Source organism: Rhincodon typus, unplaced genomic scaffold, assembly GCF_021869965.1.
Source record: "Rhincodon typus isolate 14 unplaced genomic scaffold, sRhiTyp1.1 hic_rhity00001602, whole genome shotgun sequence".
Taxonomy (NCBI): Eukaryota; Metazoa; Chordata; class Chondrichthyes; order Orectolobiformes; family Rhincodontidae; genus Rhincodon; species Rhincodon typus.
Genome location: NW_025967240.1, coordinates 1 through 22,667, shown reverse-complemented (window position 1 = coordinate 22,667; position 22,667 = coordinate 1). Strand labels below are relative to the sequence as shown.

Sequence of the window (22,667 nt, the reverse complement as noted above, 5' to 3'; positions counted from 1 at the left end):
TGGGGGAGGGGGCCAGTGTCATATACATTTCCTCATGTCACCCAGGGGGAGGAGGGCAGTGTAATATCCACTCGTTCGTGTCACTGGGGGAGGGGGCCAGTATCATATACACTGACTCATATCACCCAGGAGTGGGGGAAGAAAGGGAATGCCGGGGAGTGTTAATATACACTTGCTCATGTCACCGGCGGGGGGGCAGTGCAATATACACTGGCACACGTCACTAGAGGACGGTTGCATTGGAATATACACTCGCTCACATCAGTGGGGCAAGAGGGCCAGTAAAATACATACTTGCTCATGTCACGGGGCGGGAGGCAGTGTAGTATACACATGCTCACCACCCTGAAGTGGCAGCATAATGTACATTCACTGACGTCACCTTGGGAAGTGGCACAGCGTATATACATTTGCTCACGTTACGGCGGGGGGGGAGGAGGAGGAGAGAAGGGCAGTGTAATATACACTCGCTCATGCCACTGGGGGAGGGGGCCAATATAATATACACTGGCACACATCACCGGGGGGGGCAGTGTGACATATATTCACTCATGTCACCCAGGGGCTGTGTAATATCCACTCGCTAACGTCAGTGTTCCGTCCTTACAGGGAGCACCCTACGGTCTGCTCACGATCCAGCTAACCGTCTTCAGGGGAGTTTATATTAACGAGACAGAAAGAGAGTTAGAGACTCCATTACCTCTCTGTCTGGCGCCCGAGACAGCGGGACCGTTGGAAGCTGCTGCTAGGCGACCATCCTGCCTTTACGGCAGACGGTCAGGCACTTTACGACATGAGGTAACCACTCTCGCGATATTTCTGCCTCCAGGTAGCCCTCATCTGGTTTAGAAAGACCCCTCTCCAGGTCCCTGAGAGAATGGGTATGATTTTAGGTGGCACTAACTTCAATCTTTGGCAGTGACTAATGGAATACAGTAGTGGAGATAACAGTAGTGTATGCTGTAACTGACTAAATGGTAGCAGGATGTTAGAGGGAGAACACAGCAACGTTTGGGTTGTTTGTCTACAATTCTCCACAATCTCCATGTGGAGCTGGAGGAACACGGCAGGCCAGGCAGCATGACAGGAGCAGGAATGTTGATGTTTCGGGTCAGGACACTTCGAAGGAACGTCAACTTTCCTGCTGCGTTCCTCCAGCTCCAAACTTTATTGTCTCTGACTCCAGCATCTGCAGTTCTTGCTTTCTCCTCCACAATCTTTGCATTTCTGGTTTATTGCAAATTCCCGATTATTATTGACTCAGCCTTGGTGGCTTGGTACTTGCAATGGTACAGGCTCACGTTTTGAAGCTTTGGTCTCAAAGCATGAATACTTTCTTCACATATTCAATGTTATTTCCGATCTCCAGGAACTGCAGTATTTAGGTTTCACTGAAGCTCTAGAATTCCCTGTCAAATACTCTCCAGTAACCTGTAATCCTTGAGGGCATACATTGCAATTCACCTCTGCCTAGTTTTAGTTTCCTGCCCTACTATCATCTTAAGCTCAACACTGCTATTTGTCTGAGTATCACTCAGTGTCAAATGTCTGATGACCATGCATCAAAATAACCAAAAAAAAATTGTTGTTGAAACATGCTGGCTAATTGGACCGAACACTGCTAATTTTTCTTCTGTTTATTGCCATATTCAGCACCTTCAGTGCCTCTATTAATTGAATATAGCCCTCAGTCTCAGAAGCTAACAGCGTAAATGGTAAAATATGAAAATGATATTTTTATTAAAAATACTCAGCCAATTAATACTAAGCCTGCTATATCTTTGAATGTCATGTTTATGTCAAGAATCAATTTTTAGAGATTAAAACCTGAAGATGTTCAATAGTGTAATTCAGTCAGTACTGGAATATTCCAATTGCAGATCATCTTGTAGCAGATTAAGTAGGAGATTTTCCTCGATCTAAACATGTGGAATTACCTGAATACAACCAATCGAAGCAGCTACTGTTGGAGGATGAGCACAGCCTAGATTTATATCGAAAAACCACCACCTGCAAGTGCCCTTCTAAGCCACACACATCAAGACTATCCCTGAACTTTCCTTATCACCGGGTCAAAATCCTGGAGTTCACTTATCGAGTCATACAACATGGAAACAGAACCTTCAGTCCAACTTGTCTGTGCTGACCATACATCCCAATTTGACATAGTCCCACTTGCCAGTATTTGGCCCATATTCCCATAAACCCTTCCTATTTATATACCCATCCAGATGCCTTTAAAATGTTTCCTCCTCTGGCAGCTCATTTCTTATGTGCACCACCCTTGGCATGAAAAGGTTGCCCCTCTAATCTTTTTTAAATCTTTTCTCTTTCACTTTAAACCTATGCCCCCTAGTTTTGGACTCCCCCACCCTAGGAAAAAGACCTTGGCTATTCACCCTATCTGTGCCCCTCATGATTTTAGAAACCTCTAATGGTCAGCCTCACCTTCCAACACTCCAGGGATAAAAGCCCCAGCCTACTGAGTCTCTCCCAATAACTCAAACCGTCCAGTCCTGGCAACATTATTGTAAATCTTTTTTGCACCCTCTCAAGTTTAACAACATCCTTCTGATAGAAGAGTGACCAGAATTGTACGCAGGGTCTCACCAGTGTTCTTTACAGCTCCAACGTGACATCCCAACTCCTATACTCACTACTCTGACCAGGGAAAGCAAGCATGCCAAACGCCTTTTTTACCACTCTGTCTACCTGCAATTCCACCCCAGGTCTCTTTGGCAACATTCCTCAGTGCTGTCCATTAACTATGTAAGTCCTGCCCTGGATTGCCTTACCAAAATGCATCACCTCCTCACAGCAATGTGTGTTTGCCTTCATCACATGGACTGGAGCATTTCAAGAAGGTGGCTCACTGCACTTTGTCAAGGGCAGTTAGGGATGGGCAACACATGCCAGCAATACCCACATGCCATGAATGAATAGAAGTTTCACATTGTATTCCTCGCTCTGTTCTATTACCCTCATGCACTTACTATGGATGATCTGCCTGTACAGCATGCAAAACAAAATTTTTCACTATACATAGGTGCATGTGACAATAATAAATTAAATCAAACCAAAACTTGTGAAATATGCAGTTTGTTTCTATTTTGGAGGAGAAACATCTGAACGATTGTCTTGCTTTCCCTTGTTGTTATAGTCATAGAGTCACATAACACGGAAACAGACCCTTCAGTCCAACCAGTCCATGCCAAACATAATTCCAAACTAAACTAGTCCCTACCTGCCTGCTCCTTGCCCATATCCTTTAAAACCTTTCCTATTCATCTATCCATCCAAATATGATGACTATAATAACTGTAAAGCTGTAAAATAAATCTGAACTAAGCCTGCAATCCCAGGAGCAGCTGCAAGATCCACTCTGCGAGGTTGGACAGAATACCAAAATGCTAAATATAAGCATTTTTCCATTTTTATTTCCCATTAGCAGGAGTCTATTTCAGATCAACTTTTTTTTTATTTTTCTACTTGCTATTCCTGTAAAGATTGTTTGTCGAGGTAATGTGCAAACACATGAGAGCAGGTATGCGCGGAACAAACTGCAGCCCGGAGACACTGGCCGCAGCCGATGTCCCCCCGGGCGTTGGGAGGGGAACGGACCGGAAGTGAGAGGGCAGGGCCGTTTAAGAACGGACCGGAAGTGGATGCTGTCTGGTGGGTGGGGGGGAACGGGGTAGCTGCTAGGAGATGTCGCTGAGTGGAGCTGGCAATTAGCAGAACGGCGGGTGGAGTCTTGGAGCAGGGAGGAGCACCGCAGTGGTAAGGGAGGGGGTACGGGTGGGAGGGGGCCTTGTAGTATCGGGTTCCGTCAAATGGAAGGACAGATTGGGAGAGGGGAGCCGCAGGGCGACAGTTCATATTTCAAAGCACCCCTTACCCCCCCTTTGCCCCTTACTCCTCTTTTATCCCTTAACTCTTTACCCTGTGCTCGTTAACCCTTTGTTGTATATTTTCTGGGATGTCCTGATGGTACGACTCAACCTGGGAGTCTCCAGAGTGAATTGGAGTGGGTCTGCAAGTGAGTGGTAGAGAGGTGATAAAACCTAATTATTGCGGATGCTGGAAATCTGAAGTCGAAACAGTAGGTGCTGGAGAAACCCAGCTGATCTGGTAGCATTTGTGTAGACAGGAACAGACTTAATGTTTCAAGTACAGTGTGACCATGGAACTGAGGAACTGGAAAACTGTGTTTCTAATGCTGCAGAAAGAGGGAGGAGGTGCAAGTAAAACAGATTATGAGTGAAAAAAACAGACATTGCTGAATAAACTCGGGTCTGGCAGCATCTGTGGAGAGAAATTGGACAATGTTCTGAGTCCAGTGACCTTTCTTCAGAACTCAGAAGACAAAGGGAGTGATAATGGTGGTAAAGGTGATACAGCGATGCGAAATAGGTGTAAATGTTTGCTGTGGAAAAGAGAAAATGGGTCAAAACTGCTAAGAGCAAAGCCAGCAAGAAATGTTGGGGATGTAAGAAAAATGGAGGACCCTGAAGTTATGGAGCACAATATTGATTCCTAGAGGCTGTGCTTCAAGGGAAAATGAGATGGTGCACTTCCAAGTTGTATTGAGCTTCATTGGAGCACTGTCGCAGCCCCAGCATATAATGTTAGCCTGGGAGCAGGGTAAATTGTTGAAATGGCAAGCAGCTGGAAGGATGATCATGTTGTGACTCAACAAGAGAAGTTTTAGTTGACTTAATAGCCTGAATAACATGGAAGTAATAGTGCTAAAACCTCTCAACCCAGTCCTGTTGAAACTACTCACATACTGTCTTCAAGTCCCCTCTCTCCCTGACCAAAACCCACTCCCTATTCGAAGTGTGTCTCATTTTGTTTCATAGGATTGATCATCCTGATTTTGACGAGTAAGTAACGAGGCTCCAGTGGACTGAGGGGCAGCATGACAAGGCGAGGGAGATGAAACTTCAGGGAGAGATCACAGACTAGACAATGGTGACCAACTGTTACGGGATAAAATAGGTAGTGCTTGACTGAGGGCAAGTCGGAGCTGGTAACCTTAGCGGGGTCTCGGTCTTTCGCAGGTTGTGCTTAAAAATAACAGTTAAAAGTCTCCCTTAAAGTGTGTGGGGCAGTCAAAAAGAGACACTCCTTTGTAATATAGGATAACTGGTTACTCAGGGGACTGGACTGAATGCCCAGAAACTAAACCTTAAGGCAGTTCACACAAGTCTGGCATGGATATGCCAACTGTAAAACAAATATTGTCCTGTGAGTAGAGTTTGAGTAGATTAGGTTTTATGTTCCCTGGAATTTAGAATAATGAAAGATGCAGGTTCCCCTTCAAGGCACAGACTATCCTGATTTAGAACTGTTAATGACATTCCTTGACTTCAGGTCAAAATCCAGGAATTTCTTTCCTTTATAACACTGGGTGTCACTTCATCAGATGGAATGCAGCAATTTAATGAGGCGACTCACCACCACTTTCTCAAAGAGAGCAAATGCTGGCATGTCAGCAAAGTCCTTGTCACTTGAAAAAGTAAAATAAAAATCTCTTTAGGATATATAAAATTGTGTTTGACAGGGTAAATGTGAAGAAAATGTTTCCCCTAGCTAGGCAATTCAGAGTATGGGGGTCTTGATCTTGAGGTAAGGAGTTAATTATTTAGATCTGTGATGAGAGGTTTCTGCACTCGGAGGGTGTATTTTGAATTCTGTACTTGAGAGAGTTGTGGATGCTTAGTCAGTGAGTAAGTTAAAAACAGAGGTAAATAGAATTTTTGGCACAAAGGGATAAGGAGATAGTCTCAGTAAGTAGAATTGATATGGAAGATTAGTCATGATCTTGTTGAAAAGCAGAGCCAGGACTCAAAGGCTTCAAGGCTACTCTAGCCCTGACTTATTGTGTTCTGCGATGTTCCTTTTATTTTATAAACTGACTTACTTTGACAGGACTCTGGAGTAGCAAGTTACAAAGAGAGAATTAAACAGCTGAATGTGAAAAAGAACATAGTTATCACAAACCAGTCTCAAATTGTAATAAGTCTGCAACAGTGTTGTCATTTGTATGGTCTGCGTTACTGAGTGCAGTGCATTTGGTTTCCTTTTACTTAGCAAGTGTTGCTGGGATGCTCCAGTGTTCCTGAAGATGACTTCAGGAAACAGTTGCTGGAATATGTATAGACAAGGAAAACAGATGTTTGAGCAACCTCTGAAAGAGTTGAGCTTGTCACAGCCTGAAAAACACAGTGCAATGCTGAGACAGAGGATGTTTATTAATTGTTACAAAGTGAGACACTGGAGCTTAAAGCTTAATGTGCTTTGACTGTGCAGCTTGATGATTTCACAGTTGAACTTGCTGATGTTTGATCAGTTAAATTCTGCTCCACTGAGAAAGGAACATCTATAGTTCTAAGGGTACATCTATTTTCAGCATCAACTGTGGCTTAGTGAGTAGCATTTTTGTGTATGACTAGGAAGTTTATGGGTTCAAGTCCTGTTAGAAACTTGGTGGCGATGAGCTGTTAAGATCACTCAATCTGTAACTCAGAAATCCAGATGAATGCTCTGGGGGGCGTGGATTCAAATCCTGGCTGTTAATGGAATTTAAATTCAACTTTAAGTCTGTAATATAAAACGTCTCAGTAATGATGGCCTCAAAACTAACACTGATTGCTATAAAGTTCCATCTGTTTCACTATTATCCTTTGAGAAGGAAATCTGCTTTCCTGACCAGCTTTGGTCTGCATGTGCCTCCAGAACAACAACAATGTGGTTGTCATTTATCTGCCTTCAGAAATAGGCAAGCTTGTATTATGATGAAAAGTTGAACAGGCTAAGATTGTATCTGCTGGAGTTTAGAAAAGTAAGAGGTGACTTGACTTAAATATATAAACTCCTGAGAGGTCTTGACATAGTGCATCTGGAGAGGATGTTTCTTCTTGTTTGTGAAATTGGGGGCACTGTTTAAAGATTTAAAAAGTCATGCATTTGAGATAGTTAGAAATATTTTCTCACAAAGGGTTGAAAGTATTTGGAACTCTACCTTAAAATGGGTGTTGAGTCTTTTGACTATTTTTGAGGTAGAAGTGGATAGATTTTTGATGATCAAGGATGTGAAATACTATCAGTGTAAATGGGAATGTAGAGTAACTGAATGAGCTGTGAGCAGAGCCCACTCTAGGTGTTGAGTAGTCCACTCCTCCTAATTTTGTATGTTGGAATGATGCACTGCATAAAGTGCATGGAGAGGAAGCAAGAACAACACATTATTTCTATAACTGTTTGATGTAATAAAACATCTCAAGGTGATTCACAGGATTATCAAGCCAAATTTAACATCAAGCTCTTGGAGGTATTAGGAGATGATAGAAAGCTTGTTCAAGGATGTAGATTTGAAGAAATGTTTTGAGAGAGCACTGTAGGGATTCAAAAACATGGGGCCTTAGCAGCTGAAGGTGTGACTGCTAATGAGGGCCATTTAAAGTTAAGGATGTTGAAGGGCCAGAGTTGTAGGTACATGAATATTGTGAAGGGCTTGGGGAAGTTATGGGGCTGGAGGGAAATTTGAAAACTGAAATGGAAACTTTAATACTAGGATGTTGATTAATTAAGAGCTTAGAGTTCAGCAAGCCCAGGGGTAACACGTGATTAGGACTTTAGTACGAGTAGGAACATGGATAGCAAAAACAGGAATAGGAGGATAGGCTGTCAGGATTCGCCTATTCATCACGTGTGAATTTTTACAATATCAGCTAAAGGATCTCACTGTATATTAATTAAAATTACAACTTAATTGTATAATTTGGTAAACCAGCTTACAGAAACAGCATTAAGCTATTGCTATAGTATCATAACTGGACTAATGATCAAGAGAACAAACAAAGTGCCAGAGAAGCTCAGCAGGGCTGGCAGCATCTGTAGAGAGAGAAGTGGAGTTAACGTTTCGAGTGCAGTGACTCTGCATTGGATGCTGCCAAACCAGCTTAGTTTCTTCAGCGCTCTCTGTTTGTGTACCAAATTTCAAGCATTTCCAGCTCGCTGTTTTTTGGTTGTAATAGCCTGGAGATCTGGGCTAATGATTCAGAGATATAGTTCAAATCCCACCATGAAAGTTCATGAATTCAAATTTAGTCAATAAAACATTGGAGTCAGCAATGGTGACAGTCTGTAATACAACCAAAACAACTTGCATTTATATGAAACCTTTAGTGTAGTGCAACATTTCAAGTTGCTTCACATTAAAACAAAATTTGACCCTGGACCTATGGTGGTGTTAGGGCAGGTAACCAAAGTTTTTGACAAAGGGCATTTTGAATCAAAGCAAAGGTAAGGGAGTGAATTTTGGGGCCAACAGCCCAGTGGCAGAAGGCATGGCCATGTTGGTCAAACAATGATTCTGATTCTGTGTCATAGATCCAGAGTCACTAACTCTGTTTCTCTGCAGGATGCTGCCAGAGTTGCTGAGGTTTTACAACTTTTGTTTTGTCTTATTTCAGACTAATAGCATACATGTGTTTTGATTTCATAGAGCAATGGATATTGAGGATGTGCGTGAATCTAAAGGCTAATAGGGCTGAGGCCATGGAGGGAGTTAGAGACAAACCAGTGTAAATCATTGAGCAGAAGGGTGATGGGTGAATGGAACTTGGTGCATGTTAGGGTTAGGGTTAAGGAAGCAGAGTTTATGGAGGAGTAGAACATGAATTGTCCAGCTGTGTGATGGAATGGTCAATGGGCAATGGTGAGAGTTAAGGTCCCACAAACATCAGTGTGAAAACAACCAGATCATCTGTTTAAAGGATAGAATTATTACAGGTACAGGATATCCTCTTGATTATGTTTAGCCAGATCATTTGCACTGTTACACTCCATCGTCTGCTCAGAATGAGGATTGTTCTAGGCCATTGATAGTCTGACCAGTTTAATTAATTATTGATCTTATATGAGAGCTGTCGGGGTGTTGGTGCTGGTAGGAGAGCAACAAACATCATGGGATGTAGGCACTACTGTGAAGACGAGCGTTTGTTGCCCATTCCCAATTGCCTTTGATGGCTTGCTCGATGATTTCAGAGGCCACTTAAGAGTCAACCACAGTTCTGTGGGGCTGGAGTAACATATAGGCCAGCATGGGTAGGGATGGCAAATTTCCTTCCCTAAACTTGTTTTACAAAATTTGATGATAATCCCAGTCACCACCATCAAAGCAAGCTTTTTGTTTCAGATTTATTAATTAGAGTTAAATTCCACACCATAGTGAATTTTGAACATGTGTTCCCACAGCAATAACCTGGGCCTCTGGATTAATCCTAGTGATGGTCCCACAATGTCTCTGCCTCCTGCAGTGCACTCAGGGGAGCCTAACCTGTGTGTGTCATTTAGAGATAGTGGGAACTGCCAATGCTGGAGAATCTGAGATAACAAGGTGTAAAGGTGGATGAACATAGCAGGCCAAGCAACATCAGAAGAGCAGGAAAGCTGACGTTTAGTTGTGGATTGGCTTATTGTTCAACGAGCTTATTGATAGAGTACTGCAACAGCTGAAGCCAATCTGTGATGGTATGTTTTGTGTGGAGTAGTGTGTTCTAAATAATATTATGAAATATGCACATTTTTAACCAAAAAAGTACAAAATATTTCTAGAAAATCTTCATAGATTTGGATCTCCTACATAAATATTTTTAGGAGGTTCAAGCACATATTAATGAGATTGTGGTTGCTCGTAAATAATGTAAGTTTGTTGCGCGTACAAGTTACATTGGACACTCGCCAAGGAAACCAAGTATGTTCACAAATGAAGACAAGTCTGTTGTGGCGACCTGCATTAAAAGGGAACCTCCATTTTAGAACAGCAGGAGTCCCTTCCCTACCATCTTCTATCAGCTTGCAGTGATTTTTGGTAGACAATTTCTGCTTAGATCTAAGTTCTGCTCAAACAAAGATGTGGGATGATTAGTTCAGTGTAGAATAAGAAGCAATAGATACCTTTTTGTATTAATTTCTCAGATGAGGGCATTGCTGGTAAATAAGGCCAGCATTTGCTGCCATCCCTAGTTGCCCTTGAAGTTGAAAGTGCTGATCTTCCTGCTTTAACTGTCTGTAGACCATATAGAGTACGTAGGCCCATAGTACTGTTAGGGAATGAGTTCCCAGATTTTGATTCAACCGTATATCAGGAATTATGGTATAGTTCCAGATCAGCATGGTGAGACCTGAAGGGAAACTACAAGATGTTCCCAGCACCTTCTGTCTTGTTCTTTCAGGTGGTAGAGGTCATAGAAAATGCTGTTAAAGTTTGAGTTGATTGTAGACAGTATACAGTGCTCCAGTGGTGGTGATGCAATGCTAATCAAGTGGTCTGCTTTGTACAGAATGGTGTTGTACTTCTTGAGTGTTGTTGCAACTGGTAGCTGTCAGCAAGTGGAAGATATACCATCACACTCCTAACTTGTGCCTTGTAAGTAGCAGATAGCTTTTCATAGCCAGGAGGTGAGTAACTTTTCACAGAGTTCCCAACAGGTGACACTTCTGTAGTCACAGTGTTTATCACACTAGTCCTGTTGAGTTTCTATTCAAACCAGAAACAAAATTAGCAAGGCTTTATGTTGTGGGTTTGCTTAGTTTATTTCGTAAAGGAGATGAAAACAAAGTGTTTTTAAAATATTGTTTTAATTTTCTACAGCAGCCTGTGAGGATGGCTGAGTTGAGCTGGAAGGAGGTAGTTTTGTTGACAGCGGTAGTGGCCATTTGTTACTGGAACAGCACGAATTGTGGGTTTGTTTTTGATGACGTCTCTGCCATTCTGGATAACAAAGATTTGCATCCTTCAACACCTTTAAAGAACTTATTCCACAATGACTTCTGGGGAACTCCTATGAATGAGGTAATGCCATTTCTGCTGTTATCTCAAAATCTCGCATTTCAATGTCATATTTGCGCTTAATTTTTAAAAATGATTTTAAAGTTGATTTAAAACTTGAACAATATAGATGTTAAACAATGATATGTAGATATATAGTCAATATTTGATGATAACCATATCTGGTCCTACTCTCATGGAATTGCGGTTTGTGGAAAAGATCCGACTTGAATGAAAGAACAGGCTTAATTATCCAATTCCAGCTTCTATTTTTATTTTCTTTCAAAATCATCTGGAATTCCTATAGATTGTTGCATGTACAAAACAATCGGCAGGTTTTCATCCAGTGCTTTCCTGGCCATTCTCCTATCTTCTGCACCTCATAAACCTGAACTGATGCAAAACTCAGCTCATTCACATCACCTTCCATTCTTCTGCCACTACTTCTCACAGAACTGCCTTGCTTCCCCTTTTGGCAACACTATGAATTTAAAATCCATATCCTTTGGTCAAGTCCCTCCTTGGCCTTGACCCTTTCTATTCCTGTAATCTCCTCCAACCCTTCGTGATCTGTGCTCTTCCCATTCCTGCCTGCTACACATTCCTGATTTCTTTCATTCAGCCACTAGTCATGTGAGCCTTCTCCACCAATTGATAAAATCATGGCAGATCCAACGAGTGCACGTTCCTTACTACCCCGATAACTGTTCATCTCTTTACTTCTCAAGAATCCATCATCCTACACCCAAAAAAAAATCAGACTTTGCTTTCACTGCCTTTCAAAGAAGAGAGTTTCAATGACTCATGACCTTTTGAGAAAAACAGGTCTCCTCATCTCTGCTTTAAATGTGCAACCCCATGTTTTCATATGATGCTCCCTAGTTCTAGATTTGCCCTCAAGAGGGATGCATCCTTTCCACATGCTCCCAGTCAAGACCCGTCGGATGTTGTATGTTTCAATCGAGTCACCTCCTCTTCCTTTTCTAAACTGATACATGCCTAGTCTGTTCAGCATTTCCTCACTGGAAAACTCTCCAATTCCGGAATCTTGTAAATCTTTGTCTGATCTGATCCCAGTGCAGTTACATCTTTCTATACGTGAGAAGGCCAATAATGTACATTATACTTGATATGTGGTCATACTGATATCTGTTTAACTGATGCCTTCCTTCCTTTGTATTCACTTCCCCTTGCCATAAACAAGGACATTGGCCTTTTTTTAAATTACTCGCTGTGCTTGCGTACTAAGCGATTCATGCAGTAAGACACCAAGATCCTCTGCATCTCAGATTAAGCCAGGAATTCTCTCCCCCAGCCAACAAGAGAGGACTGGATCTTTGATTATATTTGAGGCTGAGGTAGTCGAATCTTTGACAAGTGAGTTGAGAGTAATAGGTGTGGGCAGAAAAGCACACTTAAGGGCACAATCGAATCAACCATGAACTTATTGAATGGTGAAGCAGACCTGACTCTTTTGTTTTCAAGAAGAAGAAAGAAACCTAGCCTGTCAAACCTTTCCTGACGTTTGTTTCCACTCATTTCTGCTATTGTCCTTGTAAATTTTCTTTCTGTATTCAAATGTCTCTAATCCTTTTCATAACAATACAAGCAGAACTGCATACAATGCAGTCTAACCCAAGGTTCACTATAGTTTTCTAAATATCTCCTGACTTTTCATTCTAACCCTCTGGATATGAAGCCTTGTTTTGGTTTGCTTTTTACTGTCCTTGCTCACCTCTGGTCTAACTTTTAGTAATTGATGTACTTTCACTCTCAGATCCCTTGGTTCCTCTGCCCAGCGTCTTCCAACTGAAATGTACCATTTGTGAAAAAAGTGTTCACAAGATTCCAAAATGTAACTAACTGCTTTCTGTCTGAAGGAACTTTTTTTTTCCCATTTTCCTCACTCTTCTCCTGTTGTGCTAATGTTGTGCCTCCTCCAATGTAAATAATCTGTTACTGTTTACTAATCTACTATTGTTTAATAATCTTTCCTCTTAATCTAATACAGTTTACTACATACACTTCAAAACCATGAAGATTTTTATCAGGCCATTCCTTGCCACCCATAACTTCTCAAGCTTCGCTTCATAGCTTTAAGTCCCATCTTTAATGAAACCCTTGTCAACTAATTTTGTCTCTTAGCCACTATTTTCAGATCCTCCCTAAAATGTAAGGGTAAGGATATTGTCAGAAGGTTTTCTAGCACAAAAGAGGCACTTCGGCCTGTCAAGTTCATGCTGCTTGTCAAGCATGTATCTATCCAACTCCACTTTCCAGCACTTGTCCTGTAGCCTTGTATACCACGGCACTTCAAGTGGTCCTTTAAATACTACTTAAATATTGTCATAGTTCCTGCCTCTACTACTTTTCCAGCCAGTGAGTTCCAGAAACCCACCATCCCAGTGAAAAAAAACTTATTTAAATCTCCCCTGCATTTTATCTTAAAATTATGCCTCTGGTTGTTGAGCCCTCAACTGAGGGGAAAAGTTTCTTCCTATCTACTCTGTCTATGTCCTCATAATTTTGTACATCGCAATCAGGCCCTCACCTAGCCTTCTCTGCTCTAAGGAAAGCAATCCCAGCCTATCTAGTGTCTCTTCATAGCTGAAAAGCTTTAGCCCAGGTAACATCCAGGTGAATCTCCTCTGCAGTCATTTCCCTCCTATTGTGTGGCAATCAGAAATCCAGCATCCTGAGGCTTTTTACAAACTGAACACTTCATTACCTTGTTTATATTCTAAACAATTATTTCCTTTTGATTTTATTGGATTTAAACCACAAGTAAGTAGCGATCTGCCCTTTACGCAATAGGTATCAGCTTTGGCTTAGACAGTAAAATTCTTACCCGTGAGTCAGGAGTTTGTGGATTAGAATCCTATTGTGCACCAGAACCAAACCTTAAGACTCCAGCACGCAATTGAGGGAAAGCTGCACTGCTGGCGGTGCTCCCTTTCAGACTGAGACACTAATGGTGGATGTAAATGATCCTTTGGTACCATTCAAAGAAAAGATGTTTAATACATCAGGTGGCATTGGATAATTTCGACAGAAGAATTTAATGACAAAGCTAAAATCCCAATTCACACAAAAATTATTGCTGATTAGGCTGAATATTGGTCCACACAGAATAATCTGATTTGAATGACCTGATTGCTTTATACTTTGTCGGTAGATCTTGGTTATTCAACACTGCTTTTAAATCTATTTGTAAATTGAGAAATAAGTTTTTTTTAATCTGGTGACACTCATACGTAGGTTTTTAAGTTGTTCTAAAAGAGACGTTTCTCCCCACACAGGAAAGGAGCCACAAATCCTATCGACCACTCACTGTGCTCACATTTCGATTAAACTACCTTTTCAGTGAACTGAATTCTGCTTTCTACCACCTCTTGAATCTTGTCCTGCATGCAGTGGTCTGCGTAATCTATCTCAAAGTATGCCATTTGTTCCTGGACAGGAAATCCAGTCTGATTGCTTCTTTGCTTTTTGCGGTTCATCCAATTCACACTGAAGCGGTGAGTAAGGATTTAAACATGTATGTGCGTGTGAGGTTTATGCAATCTTAACTGAAGGCAGATGTGCAAAAGCCAGTGTTATAATAAAATAAAAGCTCCTGTTGCACTCCCCACTTCACTTTTTAAGTTTAACACAGTTTTTAGCCAATGGAGCTATCTTGATTCTCACTTTTCAGTTTTAGGATTGATCTTAATGAATTCTTCACTCATAGGTCCTCAACTTCAAATGGTTGCGGAAGAAGCCTATAGTCATTAGCTGGTACATTGGGACAGCAGGGGCTATGTGGTGATTGAATTACCTTAATTATTTAGGGTACTTGTGGTCCAATGGTATGTCCTTACCTCTGAAGCAAAAGGTTCAGTTTCAAGCCTGCCTGCCGTGGAGCTGTATCATAACATGTCCAAACAGGGTTGGTTAAAAATAACTTTTCCAGTGCCAGACAAAAGGTTTTGAGGCACAGTGGAAGTGACCCTTCCTCTGCACCAGAAGGCCCAGGTCCAAGACCCACTTTGGAATGTGTGGCCATGGAGGTGTCCAAACGGTGTGATTTTTAAAATAAAATCACATGCTGATCGTGTGCCTTTAGAGGATTTGTGTGGAGAGGACCACAGATTGATTGCAGATGTGATCTTTCTTGGCAACCAATTGTCAACTTCAGGTAGCTGTTTGAACCTTCATTGATATGCTTTTCAGGACTCACCATTTTGAGTGTAGCTTCCTTGTTGGTTATTTTAGATAAGCCAGGGCTAGTTTGTTGTGTGGTCTGGAAGTAATGACTGTTACAGAACCGACGTGTAATAACTAATCCTAGTCACTGTGTGGCACAAGTGAGCTTTGTAGTGTGCTTCGTCTTGGGCTAGGCAATCATTTCAGATTTAAATAGATTGGTCTAAATCTATAAATTCTGTCATTCATCCCTGTGGATCTCTGCCTGAGCCTCCTTACATTCCATTTAACCCTATAACCACTTTTGTCTTTATCCCTCAAGTGGCCTGTCCTCAATTGCATCTCTGCGTTTTGTTTCAATCACTCAATGTGGCAATGAGTTCTATATTTTACGCACAGTCAGGGTGTAGGATTCCTTCAATTACTTAATGATTATCCTATAGACTGTAATTTTGGACTTGCCATATATGAAGCATTCTCAATTTGCCTGTTATCAAACCCTTCCATAATTTTAAGGACTAGTGCTCATAATTGGCTAAGTATTTAATGAATGTAGTTGAATGAATTGTAAGCAGGTGTTTACACTTCGCTATTTGTGATGTAATTAGACTGTTGATTTCCCAACAGCTGACAGCTCAAATCCTCCCAAAGGGATTTTATTTGAAGAATGCAGGAAAGTGAGAATGCCTAGAAATGCAAACATAAGAAGTTGAACATACATCACTTGAGATTATTAGTACATTATAGAACATAGAACATTACAGCGCATTCAGGCCCTTCGGCCCTCGATGTTGCGCCGACCTGTGAAACCAATCTGAAGTCCATCTAACCTAAACTATTCCATTATCATCCATATGTTTATCCAATGACCATTTAAATGCCCTTAAAGTTGGCGAGTCTACTACTTTTGCAGGCAGGGCAGTCCACGCCCTTACTACTCTCTGAGTAAAGAACCTACCTCTGACATCTGTTCTATATCTATCACCCCTCAATTTAAAGCTATGTCCCCTCGTGCTAGCCACCACCATCCGAGGAAAAAGGCTCCCACTGTCCACCCTATCTAATCCTCTGATCATCTTGTATGTCTCTATTAAGTCACCTCTTAACCGTCTTCTCTCTAACGAAAACAGCCTCAAGTCCCTCAGCCTTTCCTCATAAGACCTTCCCTCCATACCAGGCAACATCCTGGTAAATCTCCTCTGCACCCTTTCCAATGCTTCCACATCCTTCCTATAATGCGGTGACCAGAACTGTACGCAATACTCCAAGTGCGGCCGCACCAGAGTTTTGTACAGCTGCAACATGACCTCATGGCTCCGAAACTCAATCCCTCTACCAATAAAACCTAACACACCGTACGCCTTCTTAACAACCCTATCAACCTGGGTGGCAACTTTCAGGGATCTATGCACATGGCCACCGAGATCTCTCTGCTCATCCACACTACCAAGAATCTTACCATTAGCCCAGTACTCTGTATTCCTGTTACTCCTTCCAAAGTGAATCACCTCTCACTTTTCCACATTAAACTCCATTTGCCACCTCTCAGCCCAGCTCTGCAGCTTACCTATGTCCTTCTGTAACCTGCAACATCCTTCCGCACTATCCGCAACTCCACCGACTTTGGTGTCATCCGCAAATTTACTAACCCGTCCTTCTACGCCCTCATCCAGGTCATTTATAAAAATGACAAACAGCAGTGGCCCCAAAACAGATCCTTGAGGTACATCACTAGTAATTGAACTCCATGATGAACATTTCCCATCAACCACCACCCCGTCTTCTGACAGCTAGCCAAATTTCTGATCCAAAATAATTTGAGTACAGATATTTAGAAACATTAAATTTGATCCTATTATACCCAATGTGTTGGCAACTAATGTTGAATGCTGTGTTCTCCAGCTTGTGTCATTGGTGATAAGCCCACCAGTTTTGTCATTGAATTTTGAGTGCATTTTGAGCTAACGAAGTGAAAGCAATTCTTTCTCTCCCTACATCAGTTTGAGATTTATGCATCAGCAGACTGAATTCTTCATGGATACAAAGTGAGATACAAATATCAAAGTATCTCACAGCACCTGAGGAATGAGAACAGAAATGGATTCAGACTGTGATAATTTTGACTGGAAAAGATTTCACTATCCACCATAAAGCATGAAGACAATCTTACTTCAATATTGAGCTGGTGACTCATCTGTGCTTCTCATCATCTGGAAGTTCTTGGCCATGAAATTGGGCACTGAATCTTGGTTAAGTGTCTCATCAAACAATATTAATATGTCCTGTCTCAGTGGGTCCAGGAACTCATTTAGGGGCAAGGCCATTCTGTCTGAGATACCATTTACTACATTTGGACTGATTTTCCAGGTTGGATGTTGTCAGTTAGGGATGCAGGGGAAGCAGTGTTGTAGTGGTAATGTCACTGACTAGTAATCCAGAACCCCAGGCTAATGTTCTGGGGGCGATATGGGTTCAGATTCCACCACGGCAGATGAACTCTGAATTCAATTTTTTTTAAATTCTGGAATTAAAAAGGTTAGTCTGATTGCAGCCACATAATCATTGTTGATTGTCATAAAAAGCCTATCTGGACCACTAATGTCCTTTAGGGTGGGAAATGTGCCATCCTCACCTGGTCTGCCCTATATATGAATCCAGACCCACAGTGATGTGGTTGACTCTCAACTGCCCTCTGGATAATTAGGGATGGGCAAGGGCCAGTGATGCCGTCATTCCTTGAATAAATAAAAAAAATCACTTCCTGTGTTGTTTTGGGGTCAAAATTCAGGAACTCTCTTGCAAATAGCACTGTAGTTGTATCTACACATGAGGACTACAGTGGTTCAAGTCACCAATTTGATGTAGTCTTTGTTGGGGCGGTTGAGGCAGGACAATAAATATCAGACCTACCAGTAGCATCTAAATCCCATGAGTGATAGAGGTTTAACAGAGCCTGTCTTTTTTTTAATCATCTCATAAAGATGACACCTTCAGTAGTGGAGCACCCCCTCAGTAGCAGCAGTGGAATGTCAGCCTAGATTTTGTGTTTAAGGTTCTAGGTTGGGATTTGAACCCTTAACCACCTGACTCAGGAAGACACCTGTGGAAAGGGCAGCAGCACACTGTTGAAGAAGAAGGTGGTCTTCTGGGATTAAAGGTGATAGCACATGGTTAGGCAGAGCATAGGAAGTTTTGCTGTGCATTTGCACCTCACCTAGTTAGTCGCTGAACTGACTTTATTCCTTAGCACAGATATCTCTCAAATCACTGAAGGTATTTTAGAAAGCACTCCTAATCTTTGAGTGGAAGGTGCTTAGGACAGGGATTGAATTGAATACAACTGATTATTTTTTTGTAAAAGCCACTTCGGCATTTGAAAATTTAGCAACATATCCGAAAATTTTTTAAGAATAGAGAATGCTTAGACAGGGGACAAGTGGAAGGGAGGACTGCGAACTGGTTACGTGACATAAAACAGAGAGTAGAAGTAACTGGAAGCTATTCACAACGACAATAAATGGGTAGCATTGTTCCACAAGGACTGCTGTTATTCACAGTTTCATTCGGGATTTGGATTTTGGAATCAGAACCACTTTAATTTAGCAGATGACACCAGTTTGGGCACATAGTCAATATTGAGGGGGACTGCAACAAATGATAGAAGGCGATAAAGCTGTAGAATGGGCAAGTAGTCTGGAAGTAGAGTTAACTTCAGATAATGCAAGGTCATATATTTTGGTAGAAAGAACATGGGGGAAGGGGTTGGCAGTGGTGTGTCACTTGGAAGCCATGAGTCCAAGTTGCTTCAGGCATCAAAAGGATCTTGGAATACAGGTACATCAACCACTAAAAGCTGTACTACAGGTTATTGAGGCCTAAAATAAACAAGCAAATTGACACTGGGGTTTTATTTTTAAACAGGTGAAGGTGAAATTGAGGACAACATGCTAAAGCTGTGTCTAACCTTGTTTAGACCTTAGCTAGGAGTACTACATGCAGTTCTGTTTGCCATACTCTGAAAAGTATTTAGAGGTACTGAAGAGCATGCGTAAAAGATTCACAAGAATGGTGCCAGAAATGCAAGAGTGCACATTTCAGGAATGGGTTGACAGTTGGGTTTCCTTTCTTTTGAAGCCAGGAGGTTAAGGGATGACCTAATAGAGGTCTTCAAAATTGAGAAAGGGTTTGATAGAGTGGTTACAGAGAGAATATTTCTTCTTGTAGGGAGGAGCTTAACTGAAGGCCATCAATATAGGATAGTCATCCAGAAATCCCAGGAGATTTCTCTTTACACAGACAGTGAGAATTTGGACCCCTCAACACACAGCATTAAAGTAAATTCTATAGATTCATGCAAGGGATTATGAGACAAGTATATGAGAGAGAAGGGAATGGAAGCTTGTCCTGTTGAATGAAGAAGAATGTGAAGAGTGTGGTGTGTAAGTACTGACGTGGTCTGTTTGGATGGAACGACCTGTTTGTGTGCTATGTGATCCAAGTAAAGAATTAAATGCTGGTCTTGCATAGAGATTTACATCTGTCTCTTTCTGTTTATGCTGCAGGTTACCGGAGTTGTAGGTCGGGCTGAGCTTTTGTCCTCCATTTTCTTCCTGGCTGCGTTTTTATCGTACACCAAGTCTAAAGGTCCCAACAACTCCATCGGTAATGTGTTATGGTTTTCTGTAATAGCTGCCAAAGTCCGTGTATCTGGAATATGAGCGAAGTTTTATTCATGTTATTCAGTGACCATCTCATGACCGCAAGCAGCTGCTTGAAAGACTTAAAATATTGCATTTACTCTCTTGGACAAATTCCGGACTACTTGTTTTAATGTTGGCTTTTTTTTTTATTCATTCTTAAAATTGATTCTCTCTTGTTCATTTTCAATCTTAAATTTTCACCACATGAATGCCCAACACGAACTTGACAAAAAATCTGTTTTGAGTTATCTTTTCTATGTCAAGCTGTTGGAATGACCATAGTTCTTGGCTTCTTTGCTGATAAGTTCCATTCTTAATTGGCCTCAAACTGAGTGCTTACTAGACCATTTGAGGGCAGTTAAGAACCAACCACATTGTTGTGGGTCTGGAGTCATGTGTACGTCAGCTGGGTAATGATGGTAAATTTCCTTCCTAAGAGGCCTTAATGAACCATAAGGATTTTTGCAGCAGTCAATGATAGCAATCACTGTCACTGAATTCCAGATGTAATAATTGGATTTAACAGGTGGTGGAATTTAAGCCAGGGGTCTCAGGGCATTAACTTGGGCCTCTGGATGACTAGTACAGCGATATTACCACTATACTGACATTCATGATACAACATAGACACATGGTGTCTATGCTGGCTCCATGGTAAGGTTGGCTGATAAGTCCCGCTCTCCTTGCAGTCCTGCAGTTCTTTGTAAAGGATTTATCCAATTGCTTTTTTTGATCCCTAGCAAATTATAGTCAAAGGGAATTAGGGAAAATTCTGTGCTGGTTGGAATCATACCAGTACCAGTACAAAAGGAAAATGGTTATGCCTGCTGGAAACCAATTATCTCAACCCCAAGACGTCACTGTAGGAGTTCCTTAGTGAAGACTTCTCAATCCAACCAGCTTCAGTTACATTATCAATGACCTTTCCTTCATCAGGTTAATGGTAGTAAGGATATTAATTGATATTGTGCAGTGTTCGGTCACATTTCCAACTGTTCCAATTCTAAAACAGTAAGTGCCTGCATGCAGCAAGACTGAGCAACATTCAGGTTTGGGCTGATAAATGGCAAATGAAAGTTACACTGCAAAAGCGCCAGTAATGACTGTCTCCAACAAAAGAGAATCTAACTATCTCTGTGTCAGTCAAAGGCAATACTGTTGCTGAATCCCTCACTATCAACATTACCATTGATCAAGAGCTGTACTGGGCCAATTTCTTAATACTATGCTTACAAGAACAGGTAACAGGCTCAGAATTCTGTGGTGGGTAATTTACCACCTTACTCCTCAAAGCCTCTTGACTAACCACAAGGTGCAAGTCAGGAGTGTGACACAATACTTTCCACTTGCTTGGATGAGTGCAGCTCCAACAATCCTCAAGGCAGACAGTAGAATGCAGGACCAAGCAACCAGTTTGATCTGCACCTCCTCCATCACCTTAAATGTTCAGCCTCACTAACGCATAGTGGCAGCAGTGTGTGCCAGTTACAAGATACAATTCAATTCACCCAAGGTGGTTTGACAGCATCTTCCAAACCCTTGGTCTCTGCTACCTAAAAGGACAAGGTGCCTGTAAATCTCTTGAAGACCCCATGCCACCCTGGTTTAGAACTGTTGCTGTTTACTGTCTGTTGTTAGATCAAATTCTGGAATTAGCTATCAATGCTGTATCACAAATGAGCTACAGTAGGTGAAGGAGATCTCTCACTGCCACCTTCTCAAATGCAGTTGGGAAAGTGCAGTCAAAATGTTTGCCTCCATCCCGTGATCGAGTAAAAGAAAGACGAAGTGAATCTGTTTTTGCATGTTGGTAGAATGATAAATATTGGCCAACACTCTAAACATCCCTGTTCTTATGCTCCTGTAGGAGTTTATAATTCACCTCAGAGGCCAGCCAGAGTTTAGTATCTCACTCAGAAGATAGAGTTCCCTTTGCCTTTGTCAATATTTGTCCATCAATCAGTGCCTTAAAATAGATTCTCTGGGCAATATCTTGTTGGTTGCAGAAGCTTGCTATGTCCCTTTTTTTGTCACATTTCTGACTTTACAACTGTGACTATGCTTAATTGGCTATAAGCTACTTTGGGGACTTTTGTAGTTGTAAAAGGTGTGATAAATACAAGTCTTTCTTGCTTTTTTTTGTATTTGTAATAATGGTTTTCATGGAAGAGCTGCACTTTGTCGGGGAGCAGTGTGGATTGTACTAGACAAAATAACAGTTATTTTTTTCTTCCTCAGTGTGGGCTCCTATTGTGGTCACTGTAATATTAGTTGCTGTTGCAACTTTATGCAAGGAACAAGGAATAACGGTCATCGGCATATGTTTTGTCTATGAAATCTTTGTTGCCCAAGGAGTAAGTATAATACTGTAAATGGGAAACAGGCAATTATTGAGTCCCATGTGATTGAGGTTCCCTTTGTGGATCATATAATTGTATGTTCCAGAGGACAGAATAGTCTGGGAAAGTCAGTCCACTGGCAGAAGACTTTACAACCAGAGGACATGGATAGCCAGCAAATGCACCACAAGGGAGATGATGAGAATTGTTTATTGTGTGGAAATGAAGACAGTGATCAGACACAGTGGGAAGGTTTAATGTACATTTTTGCAGATTTTGAAGGGAGGTGATAGGTGGGATGGAAGTGTTTCCAGGCTCCTACAAAACTCTCTATCCATGACTCACTGATGTGTTGAGTACCAGAGCATGCTCCGGACTCACGTGTGCCTTACTAGATCTTTGAAAGGCTCCGGTGCAAAATCAAGTTCAGATTAATCAATCCTCGAAAGACCAATTACAAATATGCTCCTTGAAATTCCTGTTGTGTCCTTAAAATTGAGCAATTCAGCAATTAAGCACAAAAAACATTGAGTACATATGGGTGAAAACTTGCTGGAAAAGGACGCTTTATATTAGGTGAACCTCTTAATAAGTTTGAATAGG

General features: G+C 41.5%; 1 protein-coding gene across 4 annotated transcripts; it reads left to right on the top strand.

The window, feature by feature from the left end:
- The first annotated feature begins 3,681 nt into the window (after positions 1 to 3,681).
- Positions 3,682 to 22,509, top strand: LOC125481287 (protein O-mannosyl-transferase TMTC3-like). 4 transcript variants are annotated; one of them, XM_048592642.1, is made up of 5 exons: positions 3,682 to 3,780; positions 10,664 to 10,864; positions 14,140 to 14,358; positions 19,588 to 19,687; positions 21,964 to 22,508. In XM_048592642.1, exons 2-5 carry the CDS (start codon positions 10,676 to 10,678, stop codon positions 22,095 to 22,097), a joined length of 642 nt encoding a protein of 213 aa, XP_048448599.1. In that variant the 5' UTR covers positions 3,682 to 3,780; positions 10,664 to 10,675; the 3' UTR covers positions 22,098 to 22,508. The 4 variants fall into 4 exon arrangements, with proteins under 4 accessions (XP_048448599.1, XP_048448601.1, XP_048448600.1 ...); XM_048592644.1 differs by having other exon boundaries at positions 3,697 to 3,780; positions 10,667 to 10,864; positions 21,964 to 22,509; XM_048592643.1 differs by lacking the exon at positions 3,682 to 3,780 and adding an exon at positions 3,830 to 4,039 and having other exon boundaries at positions 21,964 to 22,509.
- Positions 22,510 to 22,667: the final 158 nt, after the last annotated feature.